General features: G+C 43.3%; 2 protein-coding genes across 2 annotated transcripts; one reads left to right on the top strand and one right to left on the bottom strand.

Annotated features, from left to right (window-relative positions):
* Positions 1 to 1,524: 1,524 nt before the first annotated feature.
* On the top strand, positions 1,525 to 6,677 carry LOC123757023 (beta-1,3-galactosyltransferase 5-like). The gene is made up of 3 exons (XM_045740421.2): positions 1,525 to 1,773; positions 4,320 to 5,211; positions 6,019 to 6,677. The coding sequence occupies exons 2-3, from the start codon at positions 4,322 to 4,324 to the stop codon at positions 6,167 to 6,169; spliced, it is 1,041 nt and encodes a 346-aa protein (XP_045596377.2). The 5' UTR covers positions 1,525 to 1,773; positions 4,320 to 4,321; the 3' UTR covers positions 6,170 to 6,677.
* Positions 6,678 to 7,673: 996 nt separating this feature from the next.
* Positions 7,674 to 20,764, bottom strand: LOC123756828 (uncharacterized). The gene is made up of 9 exons (XM_045740197.2): positions 20,279 to 20,764; positions 18,875 to 19,901; positions 17,522 to 17,651; positions 16,437 to 16,561; positions 13,520 to 13,636; positions 12,944 to 13,078; positions 12,368 to 12,476; positions 10,207 to 10,351; positions 7,674 to 8,858 (listed from the first exon to the last, which is right to left on the bottom strand). Exons 1-9 carry the CDS (start codon positions 20,747 to 20,749, stop codon positions 8,781 to 8,783), a joined length of 2,337 nt encoding a protein of 778 aa, XP_045596153.2. The 5' UTR covers positions 20,750 to 20,764; the 3' UTR covers positions 7,674 to 8,780.
* Positions 20,765 to 21,596: the final 832 nt, after the last annotated feature.

A 21,596-nucleotide genomic window follows, 5' to 3' on the forward strand; every position in this document is an offset into this window, starting at 1 on the left:
TCCTAATTACCACTTACATTATTATTATGGGGATCTGCTACCACTCACAGGATGGGTATGGGGTCCACTACCACCCACAGGATGGGTATGGGGTCCACCACCACCCACAGGATGGGTATGGTGTCCACCACCACCCACAGGATGGGTATGGGGTCCACCACCACTCACAGGATGGGTATGGGGTCCACCACCACCCACAGGATGGGTATGGTGTCCACTACCTCCCACAGGATGGGTATGGTGTCCACCACCACCCACAGGATGGGTATGGGGTCCACCACCACCCACAGGATGGGTATGGGGTCCACCACCACCCACAGGTTGGGTATGGGGTCCACCACCACCCACAGGTTAGGTATGGGGTCCACCACCACCCACTTAACTGAGCGTATTTTTGTCACGTCCTCAGTGAGCAAAAGAATTACGTCAATTCAACCCTGAATTAATGCAATACACAACTTAATTACTCCACTCTTGGATTCCATGTATACTATGGGTCCCACTGGGCATGGTATCGAAGAGTAACGTTATCTTGACGTTGACGCGGCGTTTAATTAACGTAAATCTTGAAAATTGTGCCCATTGAAGAAACCAACCAATCACATCGTGGAATTTCGTACATAATTGAGATTTCGTACAAATTGCTTTTTTTGGTACTTTTCTCAGATTTCTGTTGGATGAGAGTACTTTTTTATTATATATGTGTAGGCCTAGGAATTTGTATTTTTCATCGGTAATTGATTAAAGGTACTAATTCAAGATCTGTTGGTTCATTATATTTTTGTTTTTCCATCGGTATTTGGGACCTGGTCGAATGTATGGCCCTTACGACCCGAGCTGGTATAATCTGGTCGACCAGGTTATATATGGTCTGCTGTGGGTTTTTTCATACCTTGTCCGAATTGTCTGGAGATTAGTCATTTCTGCTGTGGAACGTGTTTGGTTCTGAGTTTGCATACTATAAGGCGGTTATCTTGAGGTTATCGCGAGGAAAATGTTATCTTGAGGAAAGGAAACGTCATCGGCAAAATGATCTTTGACTCGAGGTGTTGGACTCTCTGGCCGACCTGAGGAACACAGGTGTCAAGTGAGAGTACTGTAAGTACAGTACTCCAGTACTGAGAGTACAGTTTTCAGTACTGAAAGTGTCCAGTACTGAGAAGCAGAGGTATGAAGTTGAATATATACAAGAGTCCTTACATTCTTGTACAGCCACCAACACGCATAGCGTTTAGGGCAGGTCCATAATCCTTATTTTCCCCGGAATACGACCCGCCGAATTGTTTAACAACCAGGTACCCATTTTACTTTTGGGTAAACAGAGGCTACAGTTAAGGATTGGCGCCCAGTCAATCCTCCCCGGCCAAGATACGAACCCAGGCCAAAGCGCTTGCGAATCGCCAAGCGAGTGTCGTACCACTACGCCACGAGAGACTACCATAAGTGCACACTGTAACCTGGAACTATATCCAGTACGGAATTACAAACAAGAGACCGTTAGACAGGACCCATCAACCGCGCCAGCCGAGCGCGGGAAACGTCGCTAGGACTCCACCGTCACAGCACCGCTAACCGCTCACCAGTTGCTCCGGTGTCTCTCCTCCTCCAGCACCTCCTCCAGCAGCTCCTCCTTCAGCCCAACCTACAGCACCTCCACCAGTGTAACCTCCACCATCCCCTCCAGCGACTTCTCCAACCGGTTGAGTGTTTAGGCGAGTGACCCCTTCCATCCCATCACGATTTCTGAACATTTAATATTCATTTCCTCGTGAGGTAAGCCGCATATGAGGCCTCTTGTGCATCCTTAAGACGGGATTCATCAAGTATATATTCACCCACATACGAAACATATACATCTTTCCTTAATTATGGTGGTTTTGTGTATATTTAATAACCGTTTGCCAGCCGCGAAGTGCCACGAGGTTGTTTTATTCAAATTCAAATTCAAATTTTTATTCAGGAAAAGTGCATACACAGATGATGAGTTATATGTTAACTGTGATGAGATAATGACTGTTATCTGTGATAACTCATTATAACAATAATAACCTCAGGTTGTGAAATTTCCCAGCTCGTAAACTGTTTATTAAATGTAAACAAAGCCGCTGTGACGAAGGAATGATCTAGAGGTTTCGCAAAGTGCTGATATGCTTGGCGACTCTTCTTCCCGGGTAACGTTATATTGGTTATGTATGAATTTGTGAGTACATAATAGTTTAGTGGAACAGACGGTACACTGCAGGTTACTGCTACATATGGTACATCACAGGTACAAGCCACATACGGTACTCCACATGTTACACTTCAGGTAACAGAACGGTTAGGCACTGAACCGTGAGAGCAAAGCCAGCCACGCACTCCATACCTGTTGGAACAGACACCCTCTCACTCCAAACCTGTGAGGGGCAGGTACTCCTGCTCACTACACCTGCATGTACCTCACCGCTATGTATACTATGTATTTGTCCCCCCCCCCCGTGTGTATTAGTCTACATACACACCTGCACACTCGTACTCACACACACCTGTAAACTTATCCACACATCTGTACATATTTAAGTGCCTGTGTACACCTGCTGACGCCTGTAAGCTAATACACATGTATAGTTACTCATCTCAGACACGTGTTTTCACATTTTAACACCTGTATACAGTACAAATCCACAAGGGCCGTGACGAGAGTTCGAACCTACGTCTGAGATGATCCCAGACGCGCCTTAATCGACTGAGCTACGACATGGTCAAAAGTATTGCAACCGGGAACTCAACTTGACCTACCACGGATCCTGCAGTCTCTCCGAGACACAAACCAGTATTTTACACAATTCCCCCCATGCACCCGAGCTCTGTCGATTAAGGCAGCGTCTGGAATCCTCTCGGACGTAGGTTCGAACCCTCGTCACGGCCCTTGTGGATTTGTTCACTTGACGCATCACGCTATTGTGATTTCTGTGTGTACTTGTATACTGTTCATCATATGCTGTTGTTCGTAAGTGGCTATACATTGTAATAATGTAGGGTCCTGTAGCACAGTGGTCCGCGTCCGCGATTCACAACCGAGAGACCCGGGTTCAATCCCTGTTTGGGGAAGGGTATATATATATATAGCGAGGCACGTTTCCGTTCACCTGATGCCTCTGTTCACCTAGCAGTCAAATTGGTACCCGGGAGCTAGACAACTGTTGAGTGCTGCATGAAGGAAGAAGGTCAGTGGGGAGGTCGGGATATTAATAGGCCTATGGGGCAGGCTTATTGAGGCCTATTATCTCAGGGAAATAGCGTTAGGACTGACAGCTGATAGCCCTCTGTAATGGTTTTACGCTACGGCTCACAGGATGAGTATGGGGTGCACAATAAACTACCGCTCACAGGATGAGTATGGGGTGCACAATAAACTACCGCTCACAGGATGAGTATGGGGTGCACAATAAACTACCGCTCACAGGATGAGTATGGGGTGCACAATAAACTACCGCTCACAGGATGAGTATGGGGTGCACAATAAACTACCGCTCACAGGATGAGTATGGGGTGCACAATAAACTACCGCTCACAGGATGAGTATGGGGTGCACAATAAACTACCGCTCACAGGATGAGTATGGGGTGCACAATAAACTACCGCTCACAGGATGAGTATGGGGTGCACAATAAACTACCGCTCACAGGATGAGTATGGGGTGCACAATAAACTACCGCTCACAGGATGAGTATGGGGTGCACAATAAACTACCGCTCACAGGATGAGTATGGGGTGCACAATAAACTACCGCTCACAGGATGAGTATGGGGTGCACAATAAACTACCGCTCACAGGATGAGTATGGGGTGCACAATAAACTACCGCTCACAGGATGAGTATGGGGTGCACAATAAACTACCGCTCACAGGATGAGTATGGGGTGCACAATAAACTACCGCTCACAGGATGAGTATGGGGTGCACAATAAACTACCGCTCACAGGATGAGTATGGGGTGCACAATAAACTACCGCTCACAGGATGAGTATGGGGTGCACAATAAACTACCGCTCACAGGATGAGTATGGGGTGCACAATAAACTACCGCTCACAGGATGAGTATGGGGTGCACAATAAACTACCGCTCACAGGATGAGTATGGGGTGCACAATAAACTACCGCTCACAGGATGAGTATGGGGTGCACAATAAACTACCGCTCACAGGATGAGTATGGGGTGCACAATAAACTAGCCACCTCCGGCGGCAACAATCAAAATCTGCAGGTGATAGCCAGCTGTCAGCATCCATGACACCTCAGCCTTCATCTCCCAGCATTTTAGTTATGTGGCTCTTCCAGGTATGTTGGTCGGCAGCCGATCAAGTCCAAGACGGGTACTGATAGCGGCGGCCATTACTGCTTCTGCAGGAGCTGCGATCACCCTGCTGCTGGTGCTGAGACCCAGGACACACCCCGCCCTAGTCCGCCTGCCCCGCCATGCCTCGCCTCCAGACACCAACGGTATTCACGAAGCCCCCAGCGATAAGATGGACTACATACCAGGCTGGCCCTACGGGCTAAGGATCAATGAACCTGACACCTGCAGGGACCAAGACGTGTATCTTTTAAACGCCGTCACCTCTAACCCGTCTCAAGTGTACCATCGGGAGATGATCCGAGAGATGTGGGGCCGCAAGGACATAGCCCAGAAGCTTAAGCTGAAGACTGTGTTCATAGTCGGAGCCGTTCCATCTGAGGCCACGCAGAAGCACCTCCAGGAGGAGAGCGACAAATACCGAGACATCATACAATTTGATTTCCTTGAGACGAGGAAGAACTTGACTATCAAGTCTCTGGCGGCTATCCACTGGTTCAAAGCCTTCTGCAGCAACGCCACCTGGGTGCTGAAATGCGACGTTGACGCCTATGTCAACTTCTGGGCCTTACTGGAGGTCCTGAAGCCAGTCGACGACACAAACGACGCCGTGTGTGCTCGTTCCGTGTCAAGTTTCGTGTGTCGGGAGGTCACGAATGATGGGTGCTTGCCCCACTACGTGGTTGACCCCAAGGATTACTCACACAACACGTACCCGCCGTACTGCCAGGGGTACGCCTACATCCTGCACCGGAGGCTGGTGGACCGCCTCCTGCAGAAGGACCAGCAGCGAACCAGTCCGCCCTTCTGGTTAGAGGACGTCTATGTCACCGGTCTCCTGCCCCGGGACCTCCAGGCCAGATGGCTCAATGTCAGGTACAGCTGAAACCTTCCATACAATACAGTACCAACTCGACCACACACTACAAAGTGAAGGGACGACGACGTTTCGGTCCGTCCTGGACCATTCTCAAGTCGATGAGAATGGTCCAGGACGACTTGAGAATGGTCCAAGACGGACCGTAACGTCGTCGTCCCTTCACTGTCTAGTGTCTGGTCTGTTTAACATACTTTAGCTAATATACTTCAGCCACGTTATTGTGACTCATCGCCTGCATGTTATTAGTTTTCTTTACCAACATTATTAGTATTCTCACTCTACAGTGATTTTGTTATTTATGGACCTCTTGCCAGTCTTCGTTTGCTAAACTCGATATTTTATTTGTCTCAAAATAGCTTTACTTTATTATTAAATATCATTCACATACTATCAATGCTTCCCTCTCCAGCATCCACACACCACATCTCAGTCTTTAACTCCCAGCATCCATCACAATTCAACCTTCATCTCCCAGCATCCATTGTCCAACCACTTGGGGTGGACGGTAGAGCGACGGTCTCGCTTCTTGCAGTTCGGCGTTCAATCCCCGACCGTCCACCAAGTGGTTGGGCACCATTCCTTCTCCTTTCCCCCCGTCCCATCCTAAATCCTTATTCTGACCCCTTCCCAGTGCTATATAGTCGTGATGACTTAGCACTCTCTCCTGATAATTCCCTTCCCTTCCCAGCCTCCATCACAACTCAGCCTCCATCACAACTCAGCCTCCATCACAACTCAGCCCATCACCTTACCTTCACAAGCCTCACCATGTACATTACCTTCTGTCCTCTGGTCTCCTGTAGGCGCCGCAGCGAGGTGGTGCCCATGTCAGTGCGGCCAGAGTACCACAATGGCACTTTCCTCTTCGTGCACGACCTGGAGGGCCAGATTGGGCAAGGTGCCACCAATTACGTCTGGCTCAAGACTCTCCAACACTACAACGTCACGCCCTGACCTCCACAAGGGTCATTTATTAGCATTGGAAATTGTCCAGTTGAAAGTGTATTTTCAGTGTATGTTCAGCGAATTATGGAGTACACTTCCCCTTCTCCGACCCACCTACACACAGAGTGCGTGCACTCCACAGTTATGTTAATAAACCCTTTTTGATATGCCTGCTTTTCGATATATGAGGACCAAGAGGTGGGATATGAGGACCAAGAGCTGGGATATGAGGAGAAAGAGCTGGGATATGAGGACCAAGAGCTGGGATATGAGGAAGGAGGGAAGGAACGGCGCCCAACCACTTGGCCCAGTAGGGGATCGAACGCCGCCCCAACAAGGAGCAATGTTATCACTACCAATCAGTCCAGATGGTTGTAAACTCTAAGATTTGAGCATAGCATAATAGTCTACGTCGAAGGCTCTCAACTTGAGGGTCGAGTCCCAGGACAGGTCAGTTAAACTGATGGCCATCGTTTTCTTTCACCTTATGCCACTGTTCAACCTAGCAGTAAATTGGTACCCGGGAGTTAGGCAACTGTTGTAGGTTGCATCCTGGGATGGGGTGGAGGGAGGAGGGTCAGTGGTAGGCCTATGGGGTGTGGGGGGGGGGGGGGGGAGGAGGGACATGGATAAGGCTAAGTACAGGCTTCGTTCCTTCACTTTCTAGGGTGTGGTCTGGTCAACATATTTCAGCCACGTTATTGTGACTCATCATCTGCAGTAACAGCTCATCACATGTCCCCGAAAACGGAGGGGGAGGGGGGGGGGGAACGCCCCCCCCCCCCTCAAAAAAAAAAAAAATCCAGCCGATGGGTTGATGATAAGATAGATAAACTAATTGCTAATTATGAAAACATCAGCTGTGAGCAATTCTTAGAGATGATACTAGATAGACAATGACTATCTAGTGAAGATATATATAAAAAAACAAATTGTAAGGCTCATATTTTTAAGTGTTCAGAGTTTGATATTAGTTTGATGGAGTTTCGGGAGTGCAAGATGGCTTTGTAGCTAAATTAATAGAGAAGGTTCGGTTCCCAGGCCTATAATTATGTGACTAAAACCTTTTCCACTACACCCACAGGACGGGTACAGCCTTGATATTATATGAACCACACTTGAAAAAGAACAAAAAATAGCCTCACTCACAAAAGTATTCAATATAATCAACCACCTGAGCCGAGAGACAATTATGAAGTTATAGAAGTCAAAATTTTGAAATCCAATTTTGGTTAGGATGGGTTAAATTAAGTTCGCTCAGGTTTACTTATTTATTTATTTGTTTATTTATTTATTTATTTATTTATTTATTTATTTATTTATTTATTTATTTACAAGAAGTTACATTGAACTTAAGAACTTAAAGAATAATGACGTACTGTAAGCTGACGGAATTTTACTCAGGTCTTGAGACCATATTCAGCATATTAAGCAATGCTCAACTATTAAAGTATTTGATTTAATTGAACAAAATTTATTTAATTCTTCCTTTTGGAATAATGAAAACAGAATCGTAGGTGTAACTTTTTAATTTTTTTTTACAATGTGCATTGATTTTTATGTATACGAGATATTCATCAGTGTATTAAATCGACGGATTTTACATACTTGTGGTTCATCAAATTTAAAATAGGAACGAAAGGTCACATAAAGCGTACAGGAAACTTGACATGTTATCGTACACTAAACAACAATGCATATTGCTGGGAATTAGAAAATGTTAAGTTCTAGAATTTTTCAAAATATTAATTACATGTTGATAGATATATATATATGTATTGGAAACAATGTAAAGAACATGAACATTATATAAATGGTGTTTATGTATGTAAGTGATATATTTGATATATCATGGACATTTGGGTGTTTTAATACTTAATAGAAAGTCTATTGTCCTTTGCTTCCCTCTTATGTTGGTATATCGATATGTGATATATAACACAGGTCTATGTGTGTGTCTTTTTTTAATTTTGTGCATGTTATAGAACATTGCAAATGTTGCTAAACTCAAGCACTTCTTTGACTCAATGTTGATGACGTGGCATTGAATTGGCGGTACTCGTGGATATTGGTCCGACTGGCTTATTGGATGGTGTGTATTTTTGTGCCAGGAGAGGCTAGGGACAAGGGTTCGATCCCATTATATAGCCTCAGTATATTCTCATCTGTGTGTCAGTTGCTGGGTCCAGTTCTCGCGTTGATGCCTTCGTGGACACCAGGATCAGAGAGGATTCACAGAACACTTGCGCGTCCGCTTACGACATCTCTTCCTCTTACCTCCATCATGGCGACTTGTTTGTATTCACAAAAGGGTTTACGAGCTCCGAAGCGCTACGAGGCCGTTCGCAACTTGCCATTACTGTTACACACTGTGTGATCAATTATATATCCCCACTTAAAGTGTAAGCTAAATGTTTTTCAATTTGTGTAAATTGTGAGAGTTCGTGTAAGTTGTTACAAATGAATCCGGATTCTGACTATGAATCCTAGCCCAGATGTTTGTTGACATGGGGTCGGTTCTTGGGTGTAGAGAGGAAGGTTCATCCCAGCGTTGGATTAGACAGACGTTGACATGTGTCATTAACCAGGTACTGGGAGAGAAGTCAATCCCAACTTAGGATTAGACAGTAGTGATGGTGAGGTCGTCAATCCCAACAAGGTTTTCGTTTCTACCTCCAAGGTCCACCTCGATCACCAGCTGAGGGAGAGAGAGCAAGACTCCGAGGTTTAAGTATCTCAGAATGGAAACATGTTTCAGCAAACGCAATACAGACGAATATCAGCACGTAACTTACTGAAATATACAGCTTTGATTATCTATATGTTACCAGTAAATACACAATGACATCACAATGCTGTAACAACATAAAATCAACATTGTGATAACGTTGTGTTTCTTGAGATAGAACAATAAGTTTGATTTTTGTATGATAATTTACCAGTTTAAAAACTGTTAAATCTATTAATATTTACTTTATAAAAAATATTGTTTACTTCGGTCATGTTATTTACTGAAGGTCATATACAATCATTTAAAAAAATATTTTTTAAGAAAATTAGTATTTTAAATGATGAGTCTACGATAGCATGGATATTATAATTATTTATTTACGTTTATCCTTTCCCAGTGGGTTCAATATCCAAGAGAAACGTCAATTCAATGTCAAATCAACGTCACTCTTGGATATTATCTTACTGGGAATGTTTGAAGAAAATAATGTTCCTCTCATGTGGAAGACATAATAGTTATGATTCTTACAACTGTATTGCTCTTAGTAAGATTATTTGTGCTGCTGGTTAATTTTTTCCTCGGCTCTTCTGGGACATACACGCGCGCACACACACACACACACACACACACACACACACACACACACACACACACACAGTTGAGAGGCGGGCCGAAAGAGCAGAGCTCAACCCCCGCAAGCACAACTAGGTGAATACACACGCACACGCACACACAGACCAGAGGCATGTGTGACACACTATACAGTACACACTACACTCACGCACTCGCATGCGTGCCATATACTTCACGCACGCACACTCACAATCATTAGCATCCGCCTTCTGTGATTACCCTAGAACTTGAACTCCCTATGTAGCCCTAATCCCACACCTGATCTCTCTAACAGCCAGCTTAACTTAATCCCAGTTTCATTCTAGCACTTCGCACTCAGTCAGAAGGGGCTAAGGAAAGCGTGAGCGTGGAGAACCTAAAAGTGTAATACACCAATGCTGATGTATTGGCAAATAAGACAGATGAACTGAATGTATGTGCTGAGGTTCCGAACATGTTTGGGGCTGCATGGGAAGAATTGCGTACTTGCGCAAATATTAGTTTTCCATGTTTGCTTGATCACTTGTGTATATAAATAAACACTTTATTGTTTATTGACCAAAGAGCCAAAGCTCAACCCCCGCAAGCACAATTAGGTGAGTACAAAACTTTTGGTGATAATGTTATTATTAATCTTAGTACCTGACCATGCCAGGTTTAAAACTGATGATCCTGGTGGTATAAATATCAAAGTTTGTAGTACCTGATAGTAAAAATCTCCTTCTTCAAGGGGGATGATAACGTCTCTTTGAAAGTTCAGCCAGGATTGGCTGTCGATGTTGCCATAACTTCTCAGATTGACGAAGGGAAGAGTGTCGTAGCGCCCATCAGGAGTCTTCTTGCGAATGCTGTCCAAGTCAGAAATAATAATAAGACAAAACAAGTACTGCAACACTGGCATGAGAGTGCAACATGTTCCCTCAGCGTTTGAAAGTAATTGATTAAAAGCTCGAAGTATGTTACATTCATTTTATTGTGATTCATTTTTAATGTGATCCGGAATATGTGATTACAGTTATAACCTTGTGCAGACGATGAGTCACATCTGGCGGAAGAAATGTGGACCAAACAACACACCAGAAGATGAGGAGACGACGACGTTTCGGTCCGTCCTGGACCATTATCAAGGCGTGTGTGAGGACCACTTGTAATGGTCCAGGACGGACCGAAACGTCGTCGTCTCCTCTTTTGGTGTGTGGTTTTGTCATCTTATAACCTTGTGTTTTGTGAATCATTAAAATTAGAACGATTTAATACAAATTTAATACTCAAAGAAATCCCATTAACGTGATGTATCAGTGAGTAATTCAGTAGGACCTGAGGAAGATGTGAACCCGCTCACGGGGTATTCCCAAGCACACGCCTTAACCCACCGAACCACGATATGCCAAAGTAATGTTTCCTGGGATTCAACTGAATCCTCTAATGCATCCTCTGGCCGGGGTTCCCACACAATACCCGCGTACACTCAGGTGTGGTATAGGAGTGCTACCTCCCCACCAGTCTCTTCAAACGGACAAAGGGGTTAAAGACGTGTGCTTGGGAGTACCCAGAGTACAGGTTCGAATCCTCTTCGTGTCTTCTACTGATGTTTTCACAAATATAATAAAAAGGGGTGGTAAGAGAAGCAGATACTCAAATTCAGAGGCAAACGGCAAAGGTTCTCCCTGAATGCCCTATATTTCCATCTACGAGGCTATGGGTCCCCAGAACTGCACCAGAGGTGGTGGTGGTGGTACCTTTAGATATTGCAATGTATTCTGGGTGTTGCTAGAGAGAGACTGTGTTGCTACGGAATCTCTTGCTAGGCAGACTTTGTTGTTGTTAAGAACATTGTTGCAAGGGAGAGTTGGTCGCTTGGGTGATTGTTGCTAGAGACTCGTTTGCAAGGAAGATTTTATTGGTAGGGAAACTATTGGTAATGTGACTGTTTCTAGGGAAGGGGGAACTATCGGGAGAAAGCACCTTAAGCCATTAACTGTTGTTAGGAAACTTAACTGTTGTTAGGGAACTTAACTGTTGCTAGGGAACTTAACTGTTGCTAGGGAACTTAACCGTGTTGGTATGGAAATTAACTCAGTTGCCATGGAGACTGACTCAGCCACTAGGAAGCCTTGACATGATGCATTTGCTATCATTATTTACACCAAAGATGCTAGAAGAAATAGTAGTGGTTTTAGTAGTATAGTGACCACTTGCATTTACTTAAGCAATTCCTGTAAGTGTTACGTCAGGTAACCTCCCTAAACAGTAATGAAAGACATATTGCAACCCTGTTGCTTTATCGAGCACTTCAACATGTTACCTGGGCGATATCTTAAGCAATTAACTGATAACCAATAAGATTGATTATCTCATGCGGTCTCTTTGACATGGAATGTTTTCATTTATCGTAGAGATAAGGGTAAAAATAGAGTTTATATAATTGTTAGGTTTGGTTTCAACGATGGTTTAATACGTATTAAGGTGTTTTGACGGTAATAGAGGTTACTAGAGTTAGAGAACTGTGCTTAACTGTGTCTGCAGGCGTGTGTGTGTGTGTGTGTGTGTGTGTGTGTGTGTGTGTGTGTGTGTGTGTGTGTGTGTGTGTGTGTGTGTGTGTGTGTGTGTGTGTGTGTGTGTACTCACCTAAATGTGCTTGCAGGGTCGAGCTAGGCTCCTAGCCAGGCCTTCCGAACGTTAGATTAATGTGTGTGTGTGTGTATGTGCGTGTATATGTACACACACATATGTATGTGTACGCACGCTTATAGAGAAAGTGTACACACAAACGCGTGTGCACACGTTAGCGCGGCATATGTTTGTGAGTGCACACTCACGGTATGGGGTGCATAATAAAGAGAGAAATTGAATTGCACACTCACCTTAGTACTGCAGGGTAGGTGACAGAACCTCGAACCCAGAACTTAAATTTGAGTCTTTTAGTGGTTCCTCCTGAAGCAGGCAGTAGTGGAGACTCGATGCTCAGAACGCCTAAGTCACCCCAAGAGAAAGAACATGAGGTAAGGTAATTATTAGAGAAAACGTAAGGTAATTCAATCAGGAGAGAGCACCGAACCATTACGTCTATATAGCAGTTGGGAGGGATATATGGATAAGGATTTGGGATAGGACAGAGGGCAGGAATATTGCCCAACCACATGGTCGGGGATTGAACGCGGACTTGCATGAAGCGAGGTCGTTCGCCCAGTCCAAGTGGGATTTATATGTCAAAATACGATTATCTTAGAGCAACATCAGTTTAACAATAATAACATTGATTCTATGTTGCATTAACGTTGATTCTACGTTAAATTAACGTTGATCTTACGCTTAATTAACGTTGATTCTAAGTTGAATTAACGTTGATCCAACGTTAATTTTACATTACACGAGCATATTTTGTTTTATTCCGCTGGGAAATGAGTCGTCGCTTTAAAACCTCGCCATATTGGCCTCACCTGAATAGATGTGGTTTCGTGAGGATATCAGGAACATGTCTCCGGTGGCTGGTCGAGGGACCTTCAGAGACGGGTTGAGTGTTGTCCAGTTGACGAGTTGCCAAAGTCCCCCGTCCATGTTGCCAATCGACCAGCCTGTCCATCAGGAGGATTGTTTGATAATTCGTGACATGCGATGCACGTGGTGGATTTTGTTGTGAAATGATGTTATGTGAAACTAAATACGCGATTAGTTTCTAGTCGAAATCATGGGAAGGATTACGGTAATTAGCAGTAATATTATAGTTAGGCTGAGTACTTTTTAACGTGTGTCTATTCACATTTGTCTGGTATAGAATATAATCATATAATTATATTCCATAGTAATAGTATAAAATATTAGTTTCTTGTACAGTTAATAATTATATTTTTATATTCTTAAGCTGCTGTGATGATTACTTGGATAAGACTAGAAATTCTAATCAGATTTTACATATAATGCACAATATATTGATCAAGACTGCAGTGAAAAACAACATATAAGGCAATCAAATCGCACTGTTGTACCAGGGGATATTAACCTCTGCAAGTACTCACCCATCAAGCCGTTCTCGAAGTTCATGATTGTAAAGTCTGATTCTATGACCCTGACGCCACTCACTTCAAGCCTGTTGATGACCACAGCGTTCGTCGGGTCACCGCCCTGGGACGCCTCTGTGAGAGGAAGAGAGATATTCAGAATGATTTCCTGCTTCCTAGGAAGAAGCCTATTTCCTTGTAGGTTTTACTTGCTAAACCTACAAGGAAGTGAGGTGAAGCTCGTTGGGACATCCTGACCTTGCTTTACCTGCTGCAATATATAATCAACCTTTACTGTCACGAGGATATATATATATATATATATATATATATATATATATATATATATATATATATATATATATATATATATATATATATATATATATATATATATAGTAGGCAGATTAGGGGAATGGAAGTTAAGTGTACTTGAAATGTGTGATGTAATTTCCGTACCAGGCAAGTCATGTCACCTCTCAAGGAAAGCCCACCTCTCTTATCCTTATCGCTCGTCTATATATATATTTTTAAAACAGTCCATCCTCCTAAAAAGATAGCGATTAAGAGCAGGTACTTGGTCCGCAGTAACAAAATGTACCACTGGATCACCAGCTTGTTAGTGTCTTTACATGATATATAAGAACTTTTATATATATATATATATATATATATATATATATATATTTATATATATATATATATATATATATATATATATATATATATATATATATATATATATATATATGTCGTACCTAATAGCCAGAACTCACTTCTCAGCCTACTATGCAAGGCCCGATTTGCCTAATAAGGCAAGTTTTACTGAATTAATATATTTTCTCTAATTTTTTTCTTATGAAATGATAAAGCTACCCATTTCATTATGTATGAGGTCAATTTTTTTTTATTGGAGTTAAAATTAACGTAGATATATGACCGAACCTAACCAACCCTACCTAACCTATCTTTATAGGTTAGGTTAGGTTAGGTAGCCGAAAACGTTAGGTTAGGTTAGGTTAGGTAGTCGAAAAAACATTAATTCACGAAAACTAGGCTTATTAGGCAAATCGGGCCTTGCATAGTAGGCTGAGAAGTGAGTTCTGGCTACTAGGTACGACATATATATATATATATATATCTATATATATATATATATATATATATATATATATATATATATATATATATATATATATATATATATATATATATATATATATGTCGTACCTAGTAGCCAGAACGCATTTGTAGCCTACTATGCAAGGCCCGATTTGCCTAATAAGCCAAATTTTCATGAATTAATTGTTTTTCGACAACCTAACCTAACTTTTTCGGCTACCTAACCTAACCTAACGTATAAAGATAGGTTAGGTTAGGTTAGGTAGGGTTGGTTAGGTTCGGTCATATATCTACGTTAATTTTAACTCTAATAAGAAAAAATTGACCTCATACATAATGAAATGGGTAGCTTTATCATTTCATAAGAAAAAAATTAGAGAAAATATATTAATCAAGGAAAACTTGGCTTATTAGGCAAATCGGGCCTTGCATAGTAGGCCGAGAAGTGCGTTCTGGCTACTAGGTACATATATATACATTATATATATATATATATATATATATATATATATATATATATATATATATATACACACACAATAAAAATGTTCACCTTTTGTTCTATTGAATTAGCCCAAATGGCATTCTATTCAATATGAAATTTGCTAAAGAACATAGCCTAACCAGTTCTACCAATCATAGGCCTAATACTCGCTATCTAAGCCTAAAAAATATATCCTATCAGCCTAAAAAAGTATAGCGCATATATGTACATATTTGCGCTATACTAGGCCTAAGAAAGTTTAGGTTTTAGTTTTTTTTTAATTGGAGTTTATAAAAACAATTTTAGAAAATATGAACTTTCTGGTGATCTGACTTTATATTGATACTTAGGAGCAAATACCTGCTCTAGGTGCTATTATCTTAGGAGTCTGTTATGTAAACACCATTGTCTTAAGGGTTTTGCGTAGGTGTTGCTCCCAGTGTTTTAATGGTGATCCCTGGAAACACAAACCGTAACTGTCACTATTGTCCGCTTGTTACAACTTGTAATAAAGTTGTTGACCAGACCACAACTAGGTTGAAGGGACGACGACGTTTCGGTCCGTCCTGGACCATTCTCAAGTCGATTGTGTCTTTACAATTGTGTCTTGTAATAAAGTTGTTACATCTTGGCTTAACGTGTTTATGACGTATTAGAACGTTGTTACAACTTGCTATATTGGTTGTTATAACTGGTTAGGAGGTGTTAAAACTTGTTGGAACGTTGTACCAACATCGTAGTTTCGCTGTGTGTTTGGCAGGGAGGTAGATACTATTAATGGTGAATTGTAGACGCCTCACTATCCGTCTACTACCCTTACTAGACGCCTCACAATGCGTCTACCACCCTTACTAGACGCCTTACCATGCGTCTACTACCCTTACTAGACACCCTACCATGCGTCTACCACCCTTACTAGACGCCTTACCATGCGTCTACCACCCTTACTAGACGCCTTACCATGCGTCTACCACCCTTACTAGACGCCTTACCATGCGTCTACCACCCTTACTAGACGCCTTACCATGCGTCTACCACCCTTACTAGACGCCTTACCATGCGTCTACCACCCTTACTAGACGCCTTACCATGCGTCTACCACCCTTACTAGATGCCTTACCATGCGTCTACCACCCTTACTAGACGCCTCACAATGCATCTACCACCCTTACTAGACGCCTCACAATGCGTCTACCACCCTTACTAGACGTCTCACAATGCGTCAACCAACCGGTGGTGATCTAACTTGTGATAACCAGTGCGCTACAGGGCACGCATGCCTGATCCCCTCCCTTAAGAAACGCAAAGGAAGGTTAAACATCAACTTACCTAGTATGAGAGAGAAGGTCTGGCCTAGGGTGAGCCCGGTGAGGGTGACGTTGTATGTCAGCCATAACTGGTTGATCTGGTTGCCGAAGGGGTCCAGGTTCATGACTGGCGTCTCCTCGAATGAGCTGTGGGGCGAAAGAGATCACCAGTACAGTATATGGGGGAGAAATCCTAGGAAAATATGACTATGGGAATACTCACTGCATAGGTTCGAACCCTCATCACAGCTACGGATTTTCTCTTTCACGCACATCCTGTGATTACTCTCTGTGTACAGTATATGGATTTCTATAGGTCACCCCCGGCTGTTATTTTTGGGAGAGCATCCTACTGTTACTCTCAGTGTATTCCTTTTGACTTTTTCAATTTTGCTCATTTCGATTCATCTGAAATTCGAACTCAGGTCTCTTAAAGTCCGAGACCCTTGTGCTATCAATCAGGTTATTGTTGCTCACAATAAGGATCTTAGAAGTACCTAACTGATACCTAAATAAGACTTTAAACCTTCCTGGAGCACCACTAAGGTATTGGAGATACCTTACCCTTTATCCATATTTTTTAATTATTATTATTATTATTATTATTATTATTATTATTATTATTATTATTATTATTATTATTATTATTATTATTATTATTTAGGTAAAGAGTGAAACCAACTTCCTTGTGACTGTGACTGTCGTTATGTTTTTAGTAAATGCGGAAATACACCATTAACATAGTAGTGATAATCGCTGAAACTTTGTCCTGATGTTCAAGTCACTTCCTGATATGCAGACGACGAGTCACAATAACCTGGCTGAAGATATGACGATCAAACCACACATCAGAGAGTGGAGAAATGACGACGTTTCGGTCCGTCCTGAACACGGCTTGATAACGGTTCAGGACGGATCGAAACATCGTCGCTTCTTCCCTTTCTGATGTATGGTTTAGGCATCCCTTCTCGATAGCTCACATGATGCAACAAGAAATAAAAGAGGCAATACTTCGGACCGTCCTAGACCCTGTATTAAAAACATCTTCTTTAAGTATGCATGCTGAAGATTTCCCCTTAAACGGTAACAACGAAAATCGAGTCATACCTGAATGTGAATCGACGACGAATCTTAAGCTGAGCTGGGTAGTGGACAGTACCGTCCATCCAGAATATGAGGCTAATTTTCATCTCTGTGTCGACAGCCTCCAGTACAGGACTGGTGGCTACCACCGTACCTGTAGGAACCCTCCATTATAGCCATAACTTACATTACTTGTCGTAATTACAAGCAAGACAAGATACAATCTGACGTGATATTGCCATCCCTGAGAATTCTAATTTTGTCTCGAACTACATTTGCTCAATCATAAAATATTATATCTTCCAACAATGATTGCTAGTAGGCAACACCAGAAGAAAAATAGGTGACAAATTAAGTCAGTCTTGGATCCAGTTCTCTTCATAAATGCCTTCGATAATGGGCTACAGAATGGTTGTAGTACCCAATTACTGTGCCTACAAAGTAATCACTATAACATGTGCCTTAGTACATAATAATTAAATGTTGTATTCACATAACTATATTACGTGAGAGGAGTTGGGACTTAAACGGAACCAGCCTAGTATAGTTCAATAGGTTTACTGCGGCACTTCATTGATTGATTGATTGATGAAGATTAAGCCACCCAAGAGGTGGCACGGGCATGAATAGCCCGTAAGTGGTGGCCCTTTTGAGCCATCACCAGTATCAATAGATGATACTGGAGATCTGTGGAGGCGCAACTGCACCCTGCGTGACGGGAGATGTCTCCCGGACCAAGTGGTGACCAAATGGTGCGGCACTTCATAATTCTTACGTTCTTATATATCTTATAATAACAGTTGGCTGATGCCACTAGAGCGAAGAAGATTACAAGCAGACTTAAACACCTTTCGGAATTGGCCTGATGATTTTAAATGATGATTAATGATTATTTCCTTGCCCGAAACGCTATGCGTATTAGTGGCTTTAGGTATTGTATGTACTAGCTCTATTTAAAAATCCAGCTTTATGTTTGTAACTCTTCATCTATGCATGTACTCTTACCTGAATAAAAATTTAAATTTGAATTTTGAATTTTGAATGATGAATATGTTACAATGCATGATGAAAACAAAAAATCAAAGGCAAGCTGAAGTACTGAGTATGATTCGCAAAGGGCAACAATTCTAGTCGCTACTTGAAAAAAATGTAGCCTAACTTACCCTATCCTAACATAACCTAATCTAACCGAACCAAACCAAGATTGAAGTTACATATTTTAAACCTTGCCTAACCTAACCTATTTTAGCATAACATAAACCTTGCCTAACCTAGCCATACCTTACTCAACCTACTCTAGCCTAATATCCTATTGCAGTTTGAGTTCCTTAGTAATCCATTGTTGTTTTATAAATAGCCAGGTACTTATGGACTCACCAGACTGGATGTTGTCCTGAAAGACCTGTAGAACCCAGGGTCCAGCAGGCGGGGCGTCGACCAGACTGCTCTGGAATCGAACCCTGCTAAAGGCAGCGTTGTTCATTTGAACCAAAGACCAACCGTTCGTATCATCCTGGAAGTCAAACACCAATGGTCCCGATGGTGCTTCTGTCGTTGGGGAGTTGGTTGTTGGGGGGTTGGTTGTTGGGGGGTTGGTTGTTGGTGGGTTGGTTGTTGGGGGGTAGGTCGTTGGGGGGTAGGTCGTTGGGGGGTAGGTCGTTGGGGGGTAGGTTGTTGGGGGCTCGGTCGTGGGAGGTTCGGTTGTTGGGGGGTAGGTCGTTGGGGGTTCGGTTGTTGGGGGTTCGGTCGTTGGGGGTTCGGTTGTTGGGGGTTCAGTTGTTGGGGGCTCGGTTGTTGGGGGTTCGGTTGTTGGGGGCTCGGTCGTTGGGGGCTCGGTCGTTGGGGGTTCGGTCGTTGGGGGTTCGGTCGTTGGGGGTTCGGTCGTTGGGGGTTCGGTTGTTGGGGGTTCGGTTGTTGGAGGTTCAGTCGTTGGGGGTTCGGTCGTTGGAGGTTCGGTCGTTGGGGGCTCGGTCGTTGGGGGTTCGGTCGTTGGGGGTTCGGTTGTTGGAGGTTCGGTCGTTGGGGGTTCGGTCGTTGGGGGTTCGGTTGTTGGGGGTTCGGTCGTTGGGGGTTCGGTTGTTGGAGGTTCGGTCGTTGGGGGTTCGGTCGTTGGGGGTTCGGTCGTTGGGGGTTCGGTTGTTGGAGGGTAGGTTGTTGGAGGGTAGGTTGTTGGCGGGTAGGTTGTTGGCGGGTAGGTTGTTGGAGGGTAGGTTGTTGGAGGGTAGGTTGTTGTAGGGTAAGTTGGTAAGAGGGTGGTTGGTGGGGCTGTCGGTGGTAGGGTGGTTGGGGTGATGGTTGAGGTAGTTGGGTCTTCATACGATTCGAAGGCAAGAGTGTCAATAGCGCACCCCATCAGCGGCTCGCCTGGCTTGGCCCGTTTTCCGTTGAAGCAGAAGATATCCAACTGCCGGGAGAGAAAATCCAATCATTACAGGATACTCCAGGTTGCAATTCTTTTGACCACGTCATGATACAGTTGAATAAGGCACGTCTGGGAACATCCCGTGCGTAGGTTCGAACCCTCATCAAGGCCCTTGTGGATATGTTCATATGCACACTGTGTTTACATAGTTCATGACTAAAATATAATTACTGGTTGGTCAGTACCCTATTGTCAGGACTTCACTGACTTTTCAGAGTGCGATTGATCTTCAGCTCAACACCAAACCACGAAACATCGTGAGGTTGATGGGCATAGTCGTAAATATTTAAGATAATGACAACTAATAAAGTGATTTAACCAAGAACAAATAGATAAATTGTTGTAATGTCAATACTAACTCTTATTCTCGTGCTCTGGGGCGCCATCTCTGCAAATTCGACGAACCATTCTTTGGTATCGGGTTGAGAATACTTCTCCAAGTCGAGTAAGAGAACTGGACGAGTATTCTTATCGGTGTAGATTTTGATGGTTAGATCGTTGGATCCCACGTACTCTGAACGAAGGTAGAATTTAATGGCTAACTTCCCTCCGTTGGGGGCAGTGAACCAGGGCGTGTAGAGCTCGTCACTAGCGCTTGGACTGTCCATAACAGCAAAGCCATCTGGGCCCGCCGGCAGGACGGTGTCAAGACTCTGAACGTTGGTCCAGCGCCACGAACCACGGGTAGAGTTCCAGACTTGTAAGCTATTGGAGAAATCATAGTAGTAATAACTGGCCCATGCCCCTGAAGACAGGCAGGCCACCACCACCAAGAGGAAGAAGGGCGGGAGAGCGGCCGACGTGTTCCGAGCCATGTTTGTACTGAGCATTTGGCCTCACTGCTCGACGGCTTTTATACCTAGGGCTTTTATCGCCAGGCGTTCGATAGACCGAGTGATGAGACCGTGTCTGTGTCGGGGTAGTGGAGCCCGTTCGCTCGATTTGCCATTCCGTATTAAATGCTACTGTTTTCCCTCAACTTAAATGTGAAAAAAATGACTCAGTTTTGCCTAAACTGAAACATACGGATTCAAGCAACCTATCTACGGCCGATGTATAGAAACCGTCACTATTATGGTGCTTTAATTTTTAGTAATACGGCCCATTTTTAACGGATTAGTCGGCTCCACAAAAACCGTTGGTCGTTATGTCTTGAATAGAGAGGATTTAAATTATTTTCTGAAGTATTTTTGAAGCTTAAACTCATTGGGAAGGGTCATGAAATCCTGAGCAAATAGGGCAGGTGCTTGTGTTAGTCTATTTGTGCCTACAGGATTGAGCGCTTGGTCCCCGCCTTGCCAACCATCAGTTATCTACAGTAATTACTTCTGACCTATTTTCTCTATCAAAGCTACCACGCACACACAAAAACGTAAACACACACACACACACACACACACAAATGTAAATATGATAGAGCCCAGTAGGCTCAGGAACCTGTACATCAGATGATTGAAAGTTGAGAGGCGGGACCAAAGAGCCAGAGCTCAACCCCTGCAAGCACAACTAGGTAAACACACACACACACACACACACTGAGGTAGACGGTTGGAACAAGTTAAGTGAGAAGGTGGTGGAGGCCAAAACCGTCAGTAATTTCAAAGCGTTATATAACAGAGTACTGGGAAGACGGGACACCACGAGCGTAGCGCTCATCCTGTAACTACGCACAAACAC

This window comes from Procambarus clarkii, chromosome 26, assembly GCF_040958095.1.
Source record: "Procambarus clarkii isolate CNS0578487 chromosome 26, FALCON_Pclarkii_2.0, whole genome shotgun sequence".
NCBI classification, from domain to species: Eukaryota; Metazoa; Arthropoda; class Malacostraca; order Decapoda; family Cambaridae; genus Procambarus; species Procambarus clarkii.

Excerpts from the sequence above, each read along its gene's own strand:
- LOC123757023 (XM_045740421.2), top strand. The coding sequence starts at position 4,322 with ATGTTGGTCGGCAGCCGATCAAGTCCAAGACGGGTACTGATAGCGGCG. Across the intron at positions 5,212-6,018 it reads GCCAGATGGCTCAATGTCAG|GCGCCGCAGCGAGGTGGTGC; the intron begins GTACAGCTGAAA and ends GGTCTCCTGTAG.
- LOC123756828 (XM_045740197.2), bottom strand. The coding sequence starts at position 20,749 with ATGCTCAGTACAAACATGGCTCGGAACACGTCGGCCGCTCTCCCGCCC. Across the intron at positions 19,902-20,278 it reads CCCAGAGCACGAGAATAAGA|TTGGATATCTTCTGCTTCAA; the intron begins GTTAGTATTGAC and ends CTCTCCCGGCAG. Across the intron at positions 16,562-17,521 it reads CGTCGTCGATTCACATTCAG|CTCATTCGAGGAGACGCCAG; the intron begins GTATGACTCGAT and ends TTCGCCCCACAG.